This window comes from Numida meleagris, chromosome 3, assembly GCF_002078875.1.
Source record: "Numida meleagris isolate 19003 breed g44 Domestic line chromosome 3, NumMel1.0, whole genome shotgun sequence".
Taxonomy (NCBI): Eukaryota; Metazoa; Chordata; class Aves; order Galliformes; family Numididae; genus Numida; species Numida meleagris.
Window position 1 is genome coordinate 53,706,487 of NC_034411.1, and position 20,772 is coordinate 53,727,258.

Consider the following 20,772-nt stretch of genomic DNA (forward strand, 5'->3'; position numbering starts at 1 on the left):
TAAGCCTAGTAAACGTTCATTCCAGTAGTTAGGAAACTGAGAAGATATATCAGGAGACTAGATTTGCTAAACTGGAAACATGACTGTGCTGAGGTGTGAAGGGTGAGGGGGAAGTTAGTGCCACTTGATGTAGATGAAGTTGAGATTCTCAGTGCCTTCTCTGAATTATCATCACAGTCAACTTCTTGCAGGCCTTTGAGCCTGCAAATGGGTTTAAAAGAAGAGAGAAACTAGTAGTAGTGTAAGAAGATGGACGTCTCAAAAAATATCACAGTATCATGGGGGTTGGAAGGGACCTTTGGAGATCGTCTAGTCCAACCCCCCTGCTAAAGCAGGTTCCCTAGAGTAGATTGCATATCAAGTTTGTAGGACCAGATGCTTCTGAAGATACTGTGAGAGCAAGTGAATGTCATTGCAAGCCTGCTTTCTCATCTTTGAACTGTTGTGAAGATTAGGGGGCTTTGGTGACTGGAAAAAGACATGTTGCAGCTATGTTCAGGAGAAGCAAGGGTTCAGGGAGCTTCATTCTGATCAGCTACAGTTTGGTTCCTGAGAAAATTATGGAACAAGTCTACTTGGAAGCCGTTTCTCGGTACAGGAAGGCAAAAATACTGACTAGAATTGGCAAGTATGAATTCACCAAGGATACTTGTCAAGCAGATGGCCTGCTGTGAAGGAAAGACTATAGAACTGGGTAGGGGAGAAGAGCTGTAATGTCAAGGTAATGACTTCAACAAGGCTTTCACCATGGTGTCCAACTGGATCATTGTGTCTCATTTGAATCATTACAGTCTAGATGAGACTGCTCTATGTGTTAAAGAGTCTGGATTGTTGAACTTAGTCTGTTTCAGAATGTGTCATCATCAATATCTTGCCAGTGACCTTCCAGGAGCAGGAATGTGCCTGTATCAAATTTGCAGGCACCCAAGGTTGGGGGAGCATGGTCAGCATGCTTGAATACATGGCTGCCATTTGGGGGGACCAACATTTGTATAATTTCATAACAAAAGATACGGGATCACCTTTAGCACACAGAGAAGAAAGAGGAATAAGATAACATAACTTTTGTGCTGTATTTCTTAAATTAAATAGAGCATATGGTGTCATTATTTGAAGAACCTGTAGTTCTGCATTCTCTGTCAGTCCTGGTGTGCATGTGTATACGTGTGAATCATAGAATCATTTGAGTTGGAAGGGACTTTTAAATGTAGGTAAGTCCAACTCTCCTGCAATCAACATGAACATCTCCAGCTGGATGAGGCTTCTTAGAGACCCTTCCAGCCTGACCCTGAATATCACCAAGGGTATCAGGTCTCCCTAGAGCCTTCTCTTCTCCAGGCTGAATAGCTCCAGCTCTCTCAGTCTGTTCTCGTAGAGATGTTCCACCCCTTGTATCATTTTTGTGGCCCTCCTCTGGATGTGCTCCAACAGCTCTGTGTCTGCCGTGTACTGAGAACTCCACATCTGGATGCAGTAGGGGTGAGGATGATGGGTGAGGTCTCTCCAGCACAGAGTAGAGGGGCAGGATCACCTTACTTAACCTGCTGGACATTCTTCTTTTGATGCAGCCCAGGATATGGTTGGATTTCTGGGCTGTGAGGGCTGACTCATGTCCAACCTGCCTTCCACTAGTACCTCTAAGTCCTTTTCAGGAGGGCTGTGCTCAGTCCTTTTGTCTACCAGCTTACTGGGAAAGTGGGGGTTGTGTCCTAGGTGCAAAACCTCGCCCTTGGTTTTCCTGAATCTCATGAGATTCTCCTGGAGCCTGTCTAGGTCTCTGAATGGCAAATACTGTGAATGACGGTAAATACTTATTTGTGTTCTGAATGAATGCTTTGTTGGTTAATTTTACAAGTCAGAAGTTGAGCTATAGCAAACATATCAGAATAGGCTGGAAGACGGTGTTTGAAATTATCTGGAATGTTCACTTTTTTATAAATTCTAACATACTCATGGAAATGCTCAGGCAGAAACAAGGACCATTTCTCTAATATGATCAGTAAAATACTGTTCAATCTTGTATGATAATTACTTGAAAATCCTCATTTAGTTTCTGAATTGCATCCAGCAATCAGCGTAATTCTGAAAATGCTAAATGTTGTCAAAAGTAGATTTTCTATAGCAGTTACTTAAGAAACAAAGACAGTATAGCTTCTAATAGAACAGTTAGTAGTGAAGTAGGATACTTATGGGCTTTCTAGTTGTTTGAGTGTTTTGGGATTTTCTTTTTTTGAAGACCCCCCAGCAGCTAGCGTGTTCTATTCTTTAACATCAGCTGTGTAGAACCTCTAAAAAGAGGTGGAAGAAAAAGCAGACAAGTGAAGGAAACTTCAGTTTTAGACTTGCAACTTTTGCTGGCTATGAAGAATATCATATTCTTTAAGTCTTGCCATCTAATATACAGGGATTCCATATAAAATGGTTATGATCATTTGATGCAAGATGTGCTGCTTTTGAATGTATGAAATTGACTCTGTAGAGCTATTTCTGTTTTTAAGTTTCCTCATAGAAGTAACTGTGTTTTGTTGCAGATTATGGAGCTCTGTGGTGCAACAAGACTTGGCTATTTTGGAAGAAGTCAATTTTATATTGCTTTGAAACTCGTTGCTGTGGCCCAGTCAGGTCTCCCTCTAAGAGTGGAAAGCTTAAATACAGGTAAAACAAAGGAGGGAGAGTGGGTTGGAATTGAGTTGTACTTTGCTTACAGATTCTGGTAATCTTGTAAATTAATGTGGTTTGTCTTATTGTACATGTTAATAATCTAAAAATACCAGTTGTGGAGAGACTGAAGCAGTCCAATCTTTAGCAGGAAATGTAAGATGAGGTACCTTACCTCCTATTCAGTGAGGTAAGTACTGTTATCATGGGCCAAGTGGAGAAATACTACTGACTATTGTGTTAAGTACAGTTTAGTTCTGTAGACTTTTACGTAATAATTTGTACACTGTACCCTCTGAATAAAGTATTCATTGGAGCAGTGAGAATTTGAAGGAGAAGGGGAATGTAATGTCTGCATGCTTTTGTACATGCTGAGTTTTTGGAACCTTGATAGTAACAAATGCAAACTTTACTTTTCCAAAGTTGCGTTCCTTTGCACTTGGCCTGAGTTTTCTCCCTTCTGTAGCCCAAATATCAAGATTAATAGCTTAAGATTTTTTTAATTAAAAAAACTGATCTGTAGAAAGTTCTTTTATCAAACAGAAGAGCTGTTGTTTTCTCAAAGATCAGGTGTTATGTGGGTAACAGGAATAGGAGATACTCATTTTAGGATGAGTGTTCAGAGCAGCACAAAGTACCTTGAGGCTCTGCTGTAGTTTTCCAAGTGATGTAAGCAGATCCATGTCTGTGTTGCTCTGTGAGATGAAAAGAGATTTAGGAAGATGATGTACTGAGTTGTAAGCCTCTGCAGCCTTTGTGCAGCACATACACAACTCTCAGCTTTTAGTTTTCCAATGCAATTTTGAATTCGGGTGAATTCTGTAGTAGATTTTGTCTGCAGAATTCACGTTATTGTAGAATTTGTGTATGCTGATAATATTAAAAGCTCCTAAGCTTTCTCTTATTCTGAAGATTATAGGTTAAGCCAAGTAGGTAAGGAGAATACAGTAAAAACAATCTAATAGCTTTGTCAAATACTTTACTCCTATAAAGGAGTAACGAATCATCATGTACAGTTTACAGTTGTGTTTATTATAGACTTCTACAAACAGTTTATACTACTTTCATGTTTTTTGTAGCTTTTTGGAAAAGTGGTTTTATTCAACACTTGGCTAGTATTGAAGTTCCTTTCTGCTCGCAAACCACCAGGTTTATAAACTGTTTCACTAGTTCTTGTGCTGAGTGTTCCAAAGATCTAAAGCTTTGGCAAACTGTAGCGGAATGCCCTAGAATCAGCAAGTTGAAGAAGGGACCTTCAATTCCTAAAGCTGAGACTTGATAAACAGTGGTGGGGTTTTTCATGAAATGCCCATTAAAGAAGGCAAATACTGTAATCTGCCTGTAACTTAGTGCTTCCGTGTGCTTGATTTATTTTAATGTAAGATACCTTAACTGGGTTTTCTAATACAAAAAAAAAAAAAGCTTAGCTGTTATATCAGAAGAAATTTGAAGGAAGGAATTGAAATGAAAGTAAATAATTAATTCCAAAATATGAAAATTGGAATTTGTGTGATGGAATACGTTCCCTTGATTTGTTGCAGAGCTAGAAATACTTGTAATGGTTTCTAGACTTTTAGGAATAATTTTCTGTAACTCGTTCCAAACCTACTAAATACAAGTATCATCAGTAGAACACTTATTTTTACCCTAGCTGTTTTTAGCTTTAGTTGTCTGTTGCCTTGGTTGCAGTGGTTCCAGTCTTTTCTAAGAAGTCCTTGCTCCTAGAGGAGTTCAAGAAATGTTGCAGCAGCTACTAAATAGCTAAAATACAGCCGACTGAAGGACTCATAACGATTCTGAGCTTGGGTTATCTTCCTTTGAGAATTAGGGTTCAGCAGCTCGGTCAGCAGGGTTCTGTTCACAGTCCATCTGCAGGAAGGCTTGAAGAGGAATTGTTCCCTTAGGCTCTTTTTCTCTTCAAAGTGAAATATTTAAAGTTAGTTGAAGATTTTACTTCAAGACGTCTACTTTTTATCTCTGTATACTATGCATATTTTTTATTCAGTGATTGTCTTAAATATTTTTCACTCTTCTACATTTTCTCTCCCCTTCTCTTTCCTTTTGCTCTTTGATTCCCTGTGTTTCTCTTCAGCAGTCAGGAGGCTGGCTTTATGTGAGTTGCTGAGTGCAAACTACAGTCAAATTTGGGGTTCTAAGTCCATTCAACATAATTATTATCCAGTTGATTTTCAATTAACCAAGTGCTTTTATGATTACACGGATGTAGTTTGCTAAAAATACTGGCTTTAATTATTATACTACAAGCTTCTAAGTCTAGCTGGTTGGTTTTTTTTGCTATCCCAGCAAATTTTCCTTCCAGTAAGCTAAAAATTGAGACATTAATGAACAGTATTTGTTCAGAAGTAATGTTTGTTTTCTAAGTATAGAATGTTGGTTTTGGTGGAAGAATATGTTAATAAAGATGTGGGCTTGAGAAATACAGAAAACTTTTATAAATTTTTCTAGAGATCATATTTCCATTAATAACTAGTGTGACTTTTATAATTCAAGGATTTCTGAATTATAACAAAAGTAATGTTAAAATGTGTTTTTCTGCTGTTATGGGGAGAAGTCAGAGGAGAAGTGAAAATTGCATTTTTCAATTGCCATGTAAAAATGTAGTAGTACAGTGAGAACAAATCTGTATTTGTCTAGTCTTGTTTTTAAAGATGACAATGCTGTATTTTCTGTTCCTGATGAGCTCTGGATGTTATTTTGCGAGATAGTGCTAGATACCTCATGTCAAAACCTCATGTTGGAGCCTCAGAATAGAACTCCAAATAGAATTCCCTTGTATCAGAAGTTCTAGTGTGCTATGTAATCTACGTACAGCAATCCATGGGAGGAATTGGACTTGACTCATACTGTAAATTGCTTTTCCAGCACAGCAAATATGAGTAAGCTGTATGGCAAATTCAGTTTATTTTGATTCATGGTGGACTAGAGAGAAATCTGGTTGGGATTCAGAAAAATGATACAAGTCTTGCAGTGAGAAATAGGATATTTATATAGTTGTAGACCATAAAGCTAAGGACCTTCGATTTTTTTTTGTAGAAAGTTTGCTTTATAGATGTTCATTTAAAAAAAAAAGTTGATAGTGGAATATTCCCAGTTGTAACCCATTAAAATGACTAGTTTAGCTTCTCATATAGAAAAGTGTATGCACATGTTCAAGCAATATTTGCCATCTTTTTAATAAGGCTAGATTATATTGTCTACTATAAATACAACTGTGACAGCAGCTCACTAAAGATGATGGTGAACACTGCCGTATTTCAGCATTTATTTTGCTGATGAGCCATTTTTCATGAAAACAATTTAATTTTATATAGAGAGAATTAATAAATATCTAGAAATGACAATTTCTAAAAATATTTATTGCACATCAAAATTCAGTAATGAATGCTGGTGTGACTCAGAAAAGAGCTAAGTCTAGATTGTCTGATTGCTACTGCATTTAGTGTAGACTTGTGGTGAAAAGTGTTAAGTTTATGGAGCTACGTGAAGTCTTGTATTAAAACTTGGGTAGCAGAATCATGAACTATGGTGCAGAAAAGGCATTTGCTGTTTTCTGACTGGAAGAAGTTGACGAGAACAACAGTGTCAGTGTCTAAGTAATTGAGGCACATATGAAACTTCAACTACAAAATAAAGAGCACATTTTATTTTTAAAAATTATTCTTCTATATAGTAAATGCCCTGCTCTTCTTTTTTTTTTTTAACAGTGAAGGACCTTCCTCTTCCCAGATTTGTTGTGTCAAAGAATGAACAAGAATCAAGACACACAGCCTTGTATTCTTCAGATGCTGATAACCCAGCTTCCTATTCAGGTGTGATTCCTCCTCCACCTGGCAGGATACAAGTCAAAAAAGGCTCTGTGAGCCATGATGCAGTTCAACAACGTACATCAACTGATCAACAGGTAAATTAACTTAAAAGATTAAATGGGACTCTTAACTGTTAATCTGCTGCATAGGTATCAATCTAATAGTGTTTCTTAACTCTGTTACTTTCAATACAGTTTCTTTAAAAAATAAATAAATATACAATGTGTGTATATATATATATAAATACTACATAAACATCTATAACATTTGTCTGTAGGGGATTTTTTTTAATGTATTCTTATATGTTTGAAATACTGGTAATAATTGAGACAGGAAAAGAAGAAATGTGTAGGATGTGATACATATGAATTCATAATCGTTATGATACGGAGTTCACATCAGCTTCCTGGTCTTCACAACAGTGTTACTGAATGCCATGGAAGACTGGATGTCTAGTCCTTCAGTATGCTGTCATACCTTTAAACCTGAAATGCTTTGTTTAGAAAAATCTCACAATGACTTCTCTCTGCCTTACATGCTATTGTACAGGATTTTAATTGTTAGAGAAGATGAGAACCAGAAATAATAGACACAAAGAAGTTTTTGTGTAGTTTTTCATTGTATTATAATGATGAAAAAACTGATTTCCCTTTGCTCACGGGTTCTCTCATCTTCAGCTACAGGATATCTGAATAAAGGAAAACTGTACAGGCTTACAGCTTTGTGCTTCCTTGTAATTTGTTGTTTATTTAGTCTTTATGTTCTCTTTCCATGGGGAAATGTTTCTGTGACAGTCCTTTTTACCAAAGCAAGAACGCTACGTTTGAGTATTGTATTTTGCTGGGTGTTTGTGTCTGTGCATAGCTGTTGAATGCCTGGTTTTCTTCCACCATGGTATGCTCTTTCCTGGGCTTGTTTTGTTGAGAATCAAGTAACTTGGAAATTTTCCTTATTTTCTCTAGGAGCCAAAGAATTCACTCATAAACATTTATTAATCTTTTTGGAATAATCCAGGCTAACCCAATTAAAAACCAAAACAAAGTTGGCAGAGGCCATCCATAGTCACTGGTTGTCACTTCCTCCCAAACTGGCAATGGAGGCAGTGATGAAATGAGCTCTTGCAGTAGCTATGAAGATAGCTTTTTTTTTTTTTTTTTTGTCTGGCTTTGGAGAGGTGTGTTTGAAATAGTTCCGAAGAAGTCCATGATCCACTTGATCTGATGATGGGATTTTAGGTTGATTGAAGTAATATTTGTATGCTTCTGTCCATTTTTGAGTTTTAGTGAATGACTGTATTTTGATAGAAGAATCTGTCCTGGTGTAACTTTAAAGCAATAAAGTCTAGTGTTTGAGGTTTCCAAGTTCTGACAAAAGAAGCCATGTATTCATGAAGGTGTATAAGAATCCAAATTTCAGTTTGCTATCTTGGCTTGTTTAAGCAGCCTTGTATCTCTCTTCCAAACAAATCTGTGTGGTATTATTAAGGTAAAAATAAACCTGGTGTACATGCTTTGAGAGATCTATCCCAGAAAATAGTCTTGAAGTGAATGTAGTTAACAATACAGCATTGAGTCCAGCAGCTTTGAGTTCTATTCATGGTTCAGAACATGAGGGAAGTACTGTTTGATTTTGTACTCAGTTATAAAACTACATCTTCTGTTGCTGATTCTTACATTTCTGACTGTGTAACAAATCTGTTCAAGCTGCCTCATCTTGGTCTAACGTTTGTTTTTGGGATATTATGTTAGAGGGGTACAGAGGATGATTTGCATCTCCTTAGACTGAGAATGAGATTGATACCCCCCCAGGTTTCTCACTTAACCGTATAAATACCTATTATTTGTTTGTTTGTTTTTTACCCCAAAAAGACTGATAAATGACTTCAGGAAATTTTTTTCCAGAAATTGCTGATCAAGTTGTCTTTGCCCAGAGATAATGCTTCCATTTGTAATATACAGAAGGAGGTTCAGACTGTGTCCAGACCTTGTTGCGTGCCATCTTTTTCAAGATCGAAGTTGCTGAAGTTTGAGAAGTAAATTATAGCACATCATTTTCCTAGAGGTCACTTCTCTTCTTGGAGGAATTTAAGTGTCTTGAGATTATATGTTTCACTTACAGAGCTTGTCACTTAGATACTCTGTTAGTGACTCTGAAATTTGATATTTTTTTCTTAAACTATAGACTGGCTTTGGCAATATACCTCCCACTTCAAAATGCTTTGATTTCATAAAGTACTCTAAAATATTTATGTGAAATCATATGCTATCTTGTCCCTGATCTTTAAAAGCTGGTTACATTCATATGCCATTTTCTATGTTGTGAAATGTTACACAGATTAATATTTCATAATTGCAGATAACCAATGTAAAAAAATTTCACTTAGGGTATTGTGTGCTGCAATATCATAGAACACTATTTATTTATCAGTGCATTATTTGGAGCTTCACTCAGATGCAGCGGGTATCAGGAAAATGAAATCAAGTTCTGCTTCCAGCTATAAATGAGGTTTCTTCTAAAGTAAGCACAGGGCAAATGCAGGAACATTGTTTTTTGTTGCAACTTCTGTGGTGAGATTTGTTATTTTGCAACTTAGACTTATGCATTAGTATCCCAGTTGATGGAATTCTCTCTTATGGCACCATGCTGAAATATACTGAAGCTCAGGTTAAATGCTGTGCAATTCCTTGTCTCGAAAATCACAGTTCCTCTGTTGTCATATGCAATTGTAATAGATAATTACTTTTTAAAAAACAATCAGGATTCTCTCTTAAAATTGACGTTTTTATCTGCACTGGCAGTGTTGGGGAAAGCTGTTCCTACATCTTAATGGGAATGTAGTGGAAAATAAGCAGGAGTTTAGAATTCCCACTTAACTCTCCTCAGTTAACAACTTTGTCCTTAGTGTTTTCTGCAGAACACCACTTTTTCTAGAAAACCATGGTATTCACCCTTAGCTTCATTTTGCTTGACAAAATCTATAATCTGTTTTGTTTAACAAACTAGCTCATGGTAATCCCTGTAATCCTTCTTTGCCCTTGATCCAGTTTAAATTTATTCTCAATGAAATTACCCGACCAGACTTGTAGTTCTTGATTTCAAATGAGATCTCACCAGTACTAGAATTGTTTTGTAAATTACTTCCTATGTCTGATGGATTTCTCAGCTCATACATCCTAGCAGCTGTGGAAAAAGATCTGTCATATTTGACATAATAGTGGTCTGACAGTTGAGCTACGCATCCAGTCTTCTACTTTCAGTTGGTTGCTTCTCATTATTCACTTCACTATTAATTTCTACTCTTCAAGAAACTATTTTGTACTTTAAATTTTGGTAGTGCAGTTGTTATCTCTGTCCTCAAAATAATCTGTTCCTATGATGCCTCCTTTACATTTGTTGTCAAAATTCATTAGTATGCTACTTATTGTGTATAAGCAGTTACTTGCAGTATCAAATTAGGTCACTCCCCAAAACAGTCTTTCAGGAGCATTATTAGAAAATTCACTTCAGCCATATGGTTCTCATGCTAATGTGGTTCATTCTGTAGCTATTTCTTTTGCAAGATAGGTTCTTGTGTTAAACTCTAGATTGTTGGAATTATCTTGTGTGGCACAGCAATGAAATATACTGAAGTTCAGGTTAAATTCAATGCAATTCCTTGTCTCGAAAATTACGAAGAAACTCGAGTCAAATTTCCAGTGCTGTGATTTATCTCCTCTCCATTTATGTCTGGGTTTTTAGTTGCCTTCTTCAAAACTAAAACCTTTCAGACTGTTGAGGTCCAGCAAGTTTCCAGTTGGCTGAACCACACATCCCAATCTAAAAAATGTATAGTGCTTCATGTAGAGAAGCTCACGCTGAACCTTGAACTATTTTATTCTTCAATATGAATACTAGTTGATTACAAAATCATGGGTTCTGCAATGTGATTACCATCTCTAGCATAATCTTTCTTCGTAATGGATCTGTTCCCTGACTCTTATGCAGGCTGTGTGGTGTCAGGACCTGGACCACAACACCCTTAGAGCTACCCTTCGGATACCATGTCTGGCTTCATTGTCTCTGGAATTCTCCTTAGGAGGCTTTCTTCTGGCCTGAGGTGTGAGATCCAGGAAAAGGTTTATAATCCCTTTTGACTCATGTATGCTTGCAATTTCCTTTTGAGGTTGAGATCGCTCCAGTATTGCTTCAGTACAGTATTGTGTTGCCTTACACCAGTTTGCCTTACATTCACTACAATTCTCCTTTTGGAACCATATATTATAACACCTCTTTTCAATTAGCACCTTGTTTTTAGTTACTGCTTGTCATTCCAAAAAGGTCCAAGTGCAAGTCTTTCATAGTATTTAGTAATTCCAGTTTAACAAAAATCATGTTTTTTTAACAACTCAGGTTAAATTTATTATTTTAATGTAATTTTTATTCTTTTTTGTAATTAAGATTAATTACTTGATTTTTGCCTGTTAACTGTATAAGAATGTTCTTGGTGGTTTGACTTAACATTAAAATGTTAGTTAACTATTTATATCGACATGTTTTATTTACATCTCTTTATCTCTTTTTCTGCAGTAATGTAGCAATAAATAAGACAGTAGAAAGCAGAATGTTACAATTATTATCGCTTCTATTGAGTTTTGTTTGGATAGGAATTAAATCTTGATTTAAATGTTTTAATGGAATTGCTTTGAAAGTGTTAAAACAGTTTATCAAAATAGGATTTTAACAGTAGCTAATTTAATTAATAATACGTTGACTTCAGTATGCAGACGAGTAAAATGGCTAAAGTTCCCAAAGAGATTAGGTGAGTAACTTCTGTTAAGTATGATGAAACTGAAAATCACTGAGTTATCAGTGACCTGAGTTACAGAACCGTTGCAATTGTTAGGTGTTAGGATTTTGAAGAGTGCTCCAGGTAGGTTCTGTATCATAATGCTCTAAGAAAATGTAGTCACAGATATTTCAGGCTTTTAAGGTTAGTTTCTTTTACTAATAGATTGGACAGATGAAAATGAACATACCATCTTCTCAACTGCAGCATATGCTGTCATAAATGACGCGTTTTGAGAGTTTGACTGTGTACTGCAATTGAGGAACAAAGGTGGTTCTATTGAAGCCTGTTTACTGAAGCTTGAAGTCTGGTGCAAAATCAAAGCAGAAACTTTATACAGCAAGCACTGTTTTCTTAGGCATGAGTGTGTTAAAGTGGTAACTTTTTATCAGCTGCAAAGATATGTACCTCACAGTTCTCACACACATGCATGCGCACACACACACTCTATGTAAATTGAGTGAATTAACTTGTAGGAAGTTTGTTTCAGTGAATCTTTTTCATGACTACTATTGCATCTGAGTTGATGTTCCTACGGTTCTACCTTCTCAGTCTTTCCTGGCCTGCATCTTCCTTCTTTACACTTGCATCAAACCATCAGTATTTTGGCTAAGCCATTTATATATATAACATATATTTTAAAGGTGTTCAGATGTCTTAGGCTTCTAGTAAGCTAGCTCAATGATTGCGAGGAGTGGTATGAGGGAAGGGCTGGAATTGCAGAGGGATAAGATGTTGCCACAGTAATGCCATGTTAAGTGGGCTGAAAATGTTTTGGAAGCGTCTCCTAAAGAAGCTTTTTGACATCAGATGCATTTGCATATTTTCTTTTGTTTAATAATTTTGAAGTCCATAAGCTGAAGCTCCAGATTAAGTGTCAGAAATCTGTAGATGTTTATAATTCTTATATAACGTTGATGGGACATTGATGGAATTGATGGAACATTGAGAACAAGGTTAACCATTGTGCCTCTTTTGCTCCTCGTGATCTATTTACCTTCATTACATACCTTATAGAATTGCATGGAAAGCAAATGTTTAGAAGAATAAGTTGAAGATTATATCTACAATAGCTTGAGCATTATGACTGAGTAGTGACAGTTGTCAAGTTCCATAGGGCAAGGCTGCTTCATGAGGATGGTGTGTAAAAGTAGATGTTCACATCCAGTTACTAGAAGTAGTGAATGGGTTTCCTTTATGTAGGCTATCATGCATTTGTCTGCTCTAAGGATTCTTCATGTCCTTCTGGACCATCTAACTTACTGGAATAAAAATACTGGAGCAAATGAATAATATCTGTGACCAAGCCTAGCAGTCCCTAGGTTTACTCATGATACTTGGTCTAAAAATTTAAATATCTTTCAAATCTTTTTTGATTAAAAAAAAAATGGCTTCTATACCAGTGAAAGAGGAAGCTTGTCGTTATCATCAGTGATGCATCATCATGGCTCTCCCAGAACCTATTGCACTATACTTTCTAAGTGGACTAACCATTCAACCTCATTTCTAGCTTCCAGGCTGCAAGTGGCATTCTGGAAGCTAGGAGTGAGGTTGAATGGTTAGTCCACTAACCATACCCTGACTCCTTCTAATCTCTGCCCTGTGTGCCTATAAAAGTAAGAATGTACTATCACTTCAAATAAATTTCTTGTCAAGTAAGATGCTAAGAATAGGCAACTTCAGGCAAATTTCAAAACAGTGAGTAACTGCCATAATAAGCTTGACTGGTAGAAATATTGTAGAAAATGGTGACTGTACAACTGGATGGTCCCTGAATTAAAAATCTAAATGAATTATTACTGCTCTCAGCCACTTGGTAACACCATTTGCAAATATATATGGGCATTGGTTTAAATACTTTCAGTGAAATGCTGGAAATGATGTGACCTAGGAGCTTTATTTAAAGAAATCTGATTCAGTGGTCCTGATTTGAGGAAATACCTCAATTGCAGAATCAGCCGTGCTGGCCCTGTATCCTAGGGAAGACAGAAATCAGAGGAAAAGAAAAGGGATAGAGAGAGGTTACATTAACACATTAGAAACTAACCTGTCATCGTGATCTTTAAACTTCTTTTGTTAAATGTGTGTAGTTTTAGCATGTACCTTGCTTGGAGAACAGCTAGTTTTATGGCACTTCGACTTTTAGATTTTTATAGCTGTAATGTTATAAGACAAAATGGCCTTTGAATATTTGACGAAGTACATCAGGTTTTGGGAATCATGTGGAAACCTACGGTCAGTCTGTCTGTAGTACCTGATAGTATTTTAGCAGTTGTTAGGAAGCTATTTCCTGGTTATATTCATGTGGATTTCAGTTTATTTGGATAGCTGTCTTTGAAACTAATAGGAGTTATGTTATTGTGTATGTTCATGTGTGTTAGTAAATTGTTGAAAATATTTACAGTGTGTACTTTGTGGGTGAACTGAAAAGGTAAATAAAGGTTATATCACTTAATATAATGAGGCAAGAGAGTTCCAAACATATTTTTGTCTACTGCTGAAGTAGATACTGAGATTTTTGGCTTTCTTTCTACTTCTCAAGAAATTCAGAGCTGAATCTTGCCTTCTTGTTGTACTTGTTTTTACCTACTAGTTTAGCTTAAGTTGAGAGGTATAGCAAACTAATTAAAAAACTACTTTCTATGATATGAATATTTTGTTTAATGTATTTCTTTCATTATTTCCTTCAAAGTGGAATTATCTGGTAATCTGAACATCTCATGATAACCGTTACCAATGAGAAATCACACATGTGATTCTATTTTCCTGTCTGTTCAGGGGCAAGATAGAACAATACAGTATTAAAGAAAATCTTAAGCCTTAAAATTAGGACAGAACTACCTTATAACTTGTACAGCAAAGAAATATGTCCTAAATGGCGTAATTATTTGGGCAAAAAAGTGTATCTATGTTTTTGCATATTTAAAAATAATGTCTACTATGCTTTTCAGTGTTTAGTTCTGATTTCTTTTTTAAAAGAAGATGATTTGGATTATGAATCACTAGATGACAGTTAAGTATGGTCATTGCTTGTACAGTAAATACCTTTCTTTTGAGATCTGGGTTCAAATGAAACTTCTATCACAAGTGAAAATGAGTCTTTTGAATAAATGTCCTTGGAAGCCAAGTTATTTAACTTGGCGTTGCTGTTCTTCTGAGAATGCCTAGTTAAGAATATGGTAGATTAAGTGTGTTTTTTCTTTTTTTAAATGACTGTGTCTGGTGCCACTCATGCTGTACCTGACATCTGTTCCCTCATTTTAATAAGAGCTAAGATTTTCCCTATCCAAGTATGTTTTAACTATAGTGATGATTGTTTCTAGAAATTATGGTTTTAGATAGGCTTTTATATATTTAGTCATACAGTACAAAACTTAAAAAGTTCCTTTGTTTTATTAGGAGTCCACATCTCCAGTTGTTTCACCACAGCAATCCCCACCAACCTCTCCACACACATGGAGGAAGCACAACCGCCATCCCAGCGGAGGGAATAATGAACGACCTCTTGCTGGACCTGGGCCTTTTTGGGCTCCATTTAGTGAAGCACAACCAGGTATAAATGTCTTCTCTCATGCTTCGACTATAGCCCAAAGTTGTGGAATTCTTAAAAATATTAAATAACTGAGTTTAAGACAACGTCTTTCTATTTTCCAGTTCTGGAAACTTGGTTGTCGATTCAAATCTTCATGCTGGTGTCAGCTTTGTGGAATTTGTGGCCTTGTGTATGGCAGTTCTGTTTTTCAGTGTGGTATAGGAAATGCTTAGTTTGGAGGGAGGGAAGAGTATTAAAGTGGAAAGTTGTAATTTGAAGCTTCCATCCTATTGACAAGAACTGTCAGCACACCCAGAGATACGGGGAGCTCAAAGGAAGGAGGCAGATAATGTATTGTTTGAATTGTGCTTCTGATAGATTAGATGACTTGCTGGAAAGACTTAATTTTCTTACCTTTTTCTGCTTTCTTTAAAGTTTATGTAAACATAACTGAAGCTACTGTATCTCAAATGTATCAAAGTAAAATCATTTGTTTCTTGGTAGGTTGATCTCTTTTTTTTTTTTCCGTTTAACATGAATGCTCTCACTGTTGTGTCACTGTGCTCTGATGGTAAAAGGTTTTCTCCCCTAGAATCTCAAATATGAAGAAGTTCTGTTTCTTTTTCTGATAAGCTGCTCAATTTAATAAATTTGGGAACAGCGGAGTAATTTGTAATTAATGTTTCATTTTTTATACTCAGAAATATGTTGCATTTTATAGACTGATTTCAAACTGAGGTGTGGTTTGTTGGTTTATTTCAGCTTTGATATTTCCAAATTGATCATTCAGTATGTCCTCTTTTCATAGTTACAAGCATCCATTGATGACCATGTATTCTGTTGTTATAATTGGTTGAATAAAGAAATAAAACTTATCTTCACTGACATTTGGAAATTAAATTGGTTTTATGCATGGGTTCATGTCAGTGTCTTGAATATTATTTTCAAGTACATGCTAGTCAATTTAGAATAAAAAATAAATATTAGTAGTTTGCTCATTGCATATACAAGCACTTCTGAGGCTTTAGTCCAGGTGTTTAAACATGCTTTTAGTGATTTTTCAGGATTGAGTTTCTTGATTTGGTTTTTATTTTTTTCTCTTGCAAAGTTTAGTTGATCTGATTTTATTGGAAGATGAAATAGAAGTTTGTCTGATAGCACATTCTAATATGCGCATTCAAGAACTACTCGAAGGCATGGAAACCTCTTCTATCATTGAAGTGTTCAGTATTGCCCTTCAAAAATGAAGTTGTAGTGCCATGTTAATATTTCATTTTTGTAGTGCTTTCCTTGTGATGTCTATTAGATAATATTTTCAGAAGTCTGAAAATATCATACTGAATTAGCTCAGCATACTTGAATTTTATATTCTGTAGTTAAACATATTCTTAGTGTGTTTAAAGTAGTATGGAGATACTGTAAAAGAATGATTGTCTGTTCTGCCAATGCGAAGGGTAGAGTAGATTTACATATATTTAATAAAAATTGTCATCGTGGTTCACTGGATGATTCTTTTGCACTGTATTTTGCTGAATTTCAGCTGTTGTAGACAGTTCATTATTTTTCTCACTTTTCTTGAGATTACATTTTAAAGAGATGATTTTGTAGAAAAACAGAGCTCTTCTGACATTAAAGTGTAGAACAAGATAGATTGTTGGTTACTTTAAAATCAGTGCTGCAAGCTCATCTTGATTCTGCAACAAGACATTTTTGAGAAATCAGATAATTTGCAGGTAACGTTACATTATTTCACTAGGAATTAAGGCAGAACTATCTCATTTCACTTGTGATCCAAGAAACATAAGAACCCAGGTCTCTCTGTTTTTATTTCATAGTCTGTGAAACATTGAGCATAATGGTAGATAACGGAGGGCCCATCTCAAAGCATGAAGCTCTCGAGTGTGAGCATGATTCTGTTATGTCTAATTAATACATAGCATGAAATGAACTCTATGGTTAGGATAGGTCTCAGCTTTAAATGTCAGTCAATTCTGTTAAAACTCAGGTCTCTCAAGCCTTCCAATTGTTTGATTTGCATTTAAGGTAAAGCTGTTAAAAATCACATTACGTCTTGGTTCTGACTTGTTTCTGATCTGTCTGGTGCTTCTCCTAGATTAGTTTCCATGGAACAATAAAGTGGATAACTGAACCCCTCATATTATATGGTGTTGTGGGTTAACCTTGGTAGATGGCTAAGCACCATACACCTTCACTTTTGCTCAGTGGGGTGAGGAAGAGGGAAAAAAAAGAGTAAAAGAAAAAAAACTTATGGTTCAAGAAAAAAAAAGTTTAATAAGTGAAACAAGTGGAAGAAAAGAGAAATTATTCAAAGACAGTCACCACTGATGCTGAGCCAGTTCCGAAGAAAAAGATGACTGTCTCGTAAACTCACCGACCTTTTTAGTATTTTATTGCTGAGCATGATGCTACATGGTATGGAATAGCTCTTTGATTAGTTTGAGTCATCTGTCTTGTTGTGTCATTTCCCAGTCTCCGACACACTCCCCAGTCTGTTTACTGATGGGAGCAGCGTAAGAAACAAAAGGCTTGAGGCCATGCAAACACTGTTCAGCTGTAGCTAAAATATTGGTGCATTAATCAACATCGTTCGAGATGCAAATCTAGAGCGCAGCACCATGTGAGCTGCTGTGAAGAAAATTAACTCAATTCCAGGCAGACCCAATACATAAGGAAACAGAACTGAGATGAGATGAGAACCTCCTGTTCCTGGAGTTAGAGAAGAGGAAAAAAATTGGTTAACTTCAACTCATTTTGCATTCCAGGTTCAGTATCTAGAAGGGTGCTGAACGTGAGAAACTTAGGATTCTTTCTCCATTCTCCTGGCTTAACTTCAAGTGATTGTTGAGTGGCGTGTCAGAATAGGGGCTAGAAATTATTTTAAGTTTCATCATTTTGTAGTTTGTTTGGACTGGAAGCAGAGTGGAGCATTTATGTTTGTAGTATCCAAATAATGATTTAAAACTAGTCAAAAAATGAGGTCTTCTGTTCAGTCATGGGACCTTTGCCAGCTTTCTTCAGCATTACCTTTATTTCAGTGTCTTGAATATGTATGAGAACTTGCAGCTTCAAGCCATGCTGATTTATTTTCCCTGTTGGGGGCAGTTTTGCTACAACTCAGGCAGTCAACGGCCTAGGAACTTTGTGGACAGAAGTGGAGAATGTCTGTTGCATTGACAGTTCATTTCTCTCTTTAGAGTCCTAAGATTCTTATGCTGCTTGCAGGGCACTGAATGGTCCTTTGTCTCCTACTTAATACTTCAGTAATTACTGATATTTGGCCTTGTTTAAGACCCTGCTACATAGACATGGTTATTCAGGGCGGGAAGAGTCCTAAAGCATTTTATTATTGTACTTGTATTGGTTTTATTCCATTACAAATTAGTGGTAAGGGAGAGCTCTTGCTAGTTCACAAGGTTACTTGAAAAATTAGTTCTTATAAGGTAAACCCATAGTTTATTTAAAAGATCAAGCAGCTTGTTGTTTAGATAGACCACTTCTTGTATTTATGTTGGTATTTAAAGTGAAGGGGTAACTTTTGTCTTACAGGAAATTAGATCATCTTCCAGAATTTAACAGTGTGGAGTTATTCAAGCTACAGGAGACAGATAAAAAGAGCAGCTACAGGAATTCAAGTTATGTCTTCATAGTAAACATTGTGCATTAGACTTCTCCAGCTAGTCCTAATCTGATATCTGATAATCAGTTTTAGGCATGCTCTCTATTCTGAGTGCATTTAATGGTGTTTTCTGATAAGAGCACACTGACTTTTGAAGTCATTGGCTTAGAAATCATAAGTTTGTAAGCTGATTGTTCTGAGTCTTTTCTGTGACTAATTTCTTCCACTTTCACCTCTACCTCAGTGTTCCCAGTCTAGTTTTGTAGTTTGAGAAGGAATCGGGGCACAATTATATCTAATTCAAATGTGAAATAGGTGTAGTTTTGATGATTGAGAGTTAAGTTATTGGCTGTTGTTATTTCATAACTATGTGTACATTTAGGTGTGCACGGTTACTAGTAGTCTTTTTTGTGTGTGTTCTTCAGCGTTACCATCCTATGTCCTAAAAAATCTGCATAACAACAGTAAAACAAGTGTCCTTGGGATGATTGAAGAGGGAATGAGAAAGGAAATAGCTTTTGTAATATGTGTGAAATACCTGGAAGTTATGACATTTTGGTACTGCTCGTATCCCTGTTGCTGTGCTAGTACTACCTCAGAGAAAATACTGTGCAGATGGGTATACAGACTAAACTGTACTAAAGCTGTTTGAATTAATCAAGACAGGAGTCAAAAAAAAAAAAAACCCAACAACTTGGTGGTAATAATGTCAGTAGCCGAGGGGCAGAGAAGGAAGGCTGTTTTATCACAAGTAAACTTGGAGTGTTTTTATGGGGGAAATGGGAGGGACTTGCCTGATTCTCATTGTCTGCTTGCTCTGTGCGTAGAGAGAACAAGAGGAAAGAAACTCCGAGGCTTTTTTGCATGCTTCTTTGTGAAGTTTTTGAGTTAGGCTAGCTGCAGAAGAACTCCAAGGCAAAAAGAATTGTTAGTCTTATTACCTCTGTTCTCAGGAATTTTGGTTACAGGTCAAGTTTTGTTAAGGAACAAAAGTAGTAATTAACATTGGCTTTTTATCCTAGTAAGACTAGTTATAAAAGGGTGGGATTACTCTATTATGATGAAATTCATAAATAATATAATCTTTCAGTTCTGTATATTCAATTTATCACTTCCAAAAATCTTTTATATCTTTCTCCTACTATAAATCTCTTCTATAAAAGTAAAATATTTAGTTCCATAACTTCTGTCTAGATTTAAGGACTTAAGCATTTCTTTTAAGAGTGGAAGATTGGAACTGGAGTCCTGCGATTCTTCTAGACTTATTATAGATGGTTTGTTTTTCCTCTGCTCTGACATCCTTACATTTGTAATTTTTAATTGCAACTTAATTGAATTCCCCAGTTTTTGTACGTAAAGCAATGGATGACCAAATGCTTCTATATTTGCTTCTTCATCATTTTAATGTCAAGGCTTGGAATGTCAGCAGTATTTCAGAAGTTTCTTATATCAAGGCACTGGGTGAATCACAGGTACTGTGTTCCAGTTACTTGATACATTGCAGGTGTCAGCAGTCTATATGGGTGCTTTTTATTCTTATTGGACTGTTTTTAAGCAACTGAGTTAGTATAGAAATTAATTAGAAAAAAAATCTATGCTGAAAAGCCTACTTTTTTTCAAGAGGAATTTCCAGGGGGTATATTCTTTGAATAACAAACTAAAAGCTAAAAAAAAAAAATAATACTTAAAATGATAAATTGCATTCTGAAATTGTATGCCACTTTTAAATAACTGTCCATACAAAAGCTTATTTCAATGAGGAGAAAACAACAGGTATTATTTAAGATGCATCAAATGTATAAAACTCAATTTAAATATTGTATATGTGCAATAACCTCATTCCTCACTTCTGTCTTTTTAGTATAGATATAATTTGGCATAATACAGAAGTCTAAAAGAGTTGTCAGGAGGTGAACAGTGTCACCTTGATGCGACTTGGTTTCAGTTTTCTTCAGCATTTTACAAGAGTGTGTCTTCCTGACAGGAACCTGTGTTTCAGGGTTGGAATTTTTTGGGTTGCTTTCTGTATCTGTAGTTCTTACTCAGTTTTTCAAGGTTTTGTGGTTTTTTTTTTTGTTTTGTTTTGAAAAAAGAAATGTTTCTTCTACTTTCAGGCTCATCTACTTCTAGTGATCCCATATGGTCTGGTCATTCGCCACCACCTCACCAAGAAAATTGGGTCAGTTTTGCTGATACCCCACCAACCAGTGCTCTTTTAGCCATGCATCCTGCTTCTGTCCAGGTGTGACACTTTATTGGTATTTAATTTGCGTCATTCAGATGGTTGCAATTC

At 36.0% G+C, this 20,772-nt stretch overlaps 1 protein-coding gene across 8 annotated transcripts in view; it reads left to right on the top strand.

Annotated features, from left to right (window-relative positions):
- The window catches only part of REPS1 (RALBP1 associated Eps domain containing 1), a 66,207-nt gene that overhangs the window by 15,307 nt on the left and 30,128 nt on the right, over positions 1 to 20,772 (top strand). For 7 of the 8 annotated variants that reach the window (XR_002436453.1, XM_021390132.1, XM_021390131.1 and 4 more), the window contains exons 2-5: positions 2,532 to 2,655; positions 6,384 to 6,580; positions 14,710 to 14,863; positions 20,594 to 20,721. Coding sequence is in view for 7 of the 8 variants with exons in the window: in XM_021390132.1 (XP_021245807.1) it covers positions 2,532 to 2,655; positions 6,384 to 6,580; positions 14,710 to 14,863; positions 20,594 to 20,721 (603 nt within the window). In the remaining variant the exon portion in view is untranslated. Of the gene's footprint in view, positions 1 to 2,531; positions 2,656 to 6,383; positions 6,581 to 10,469; positions 10,601 to 14,709; positions 14,864 to 20,593; positions 20,722 to 20,772 lie in introns of those variants that run through there. The other variant, XM_021390135.1, reaches the window with a different exon arrangement.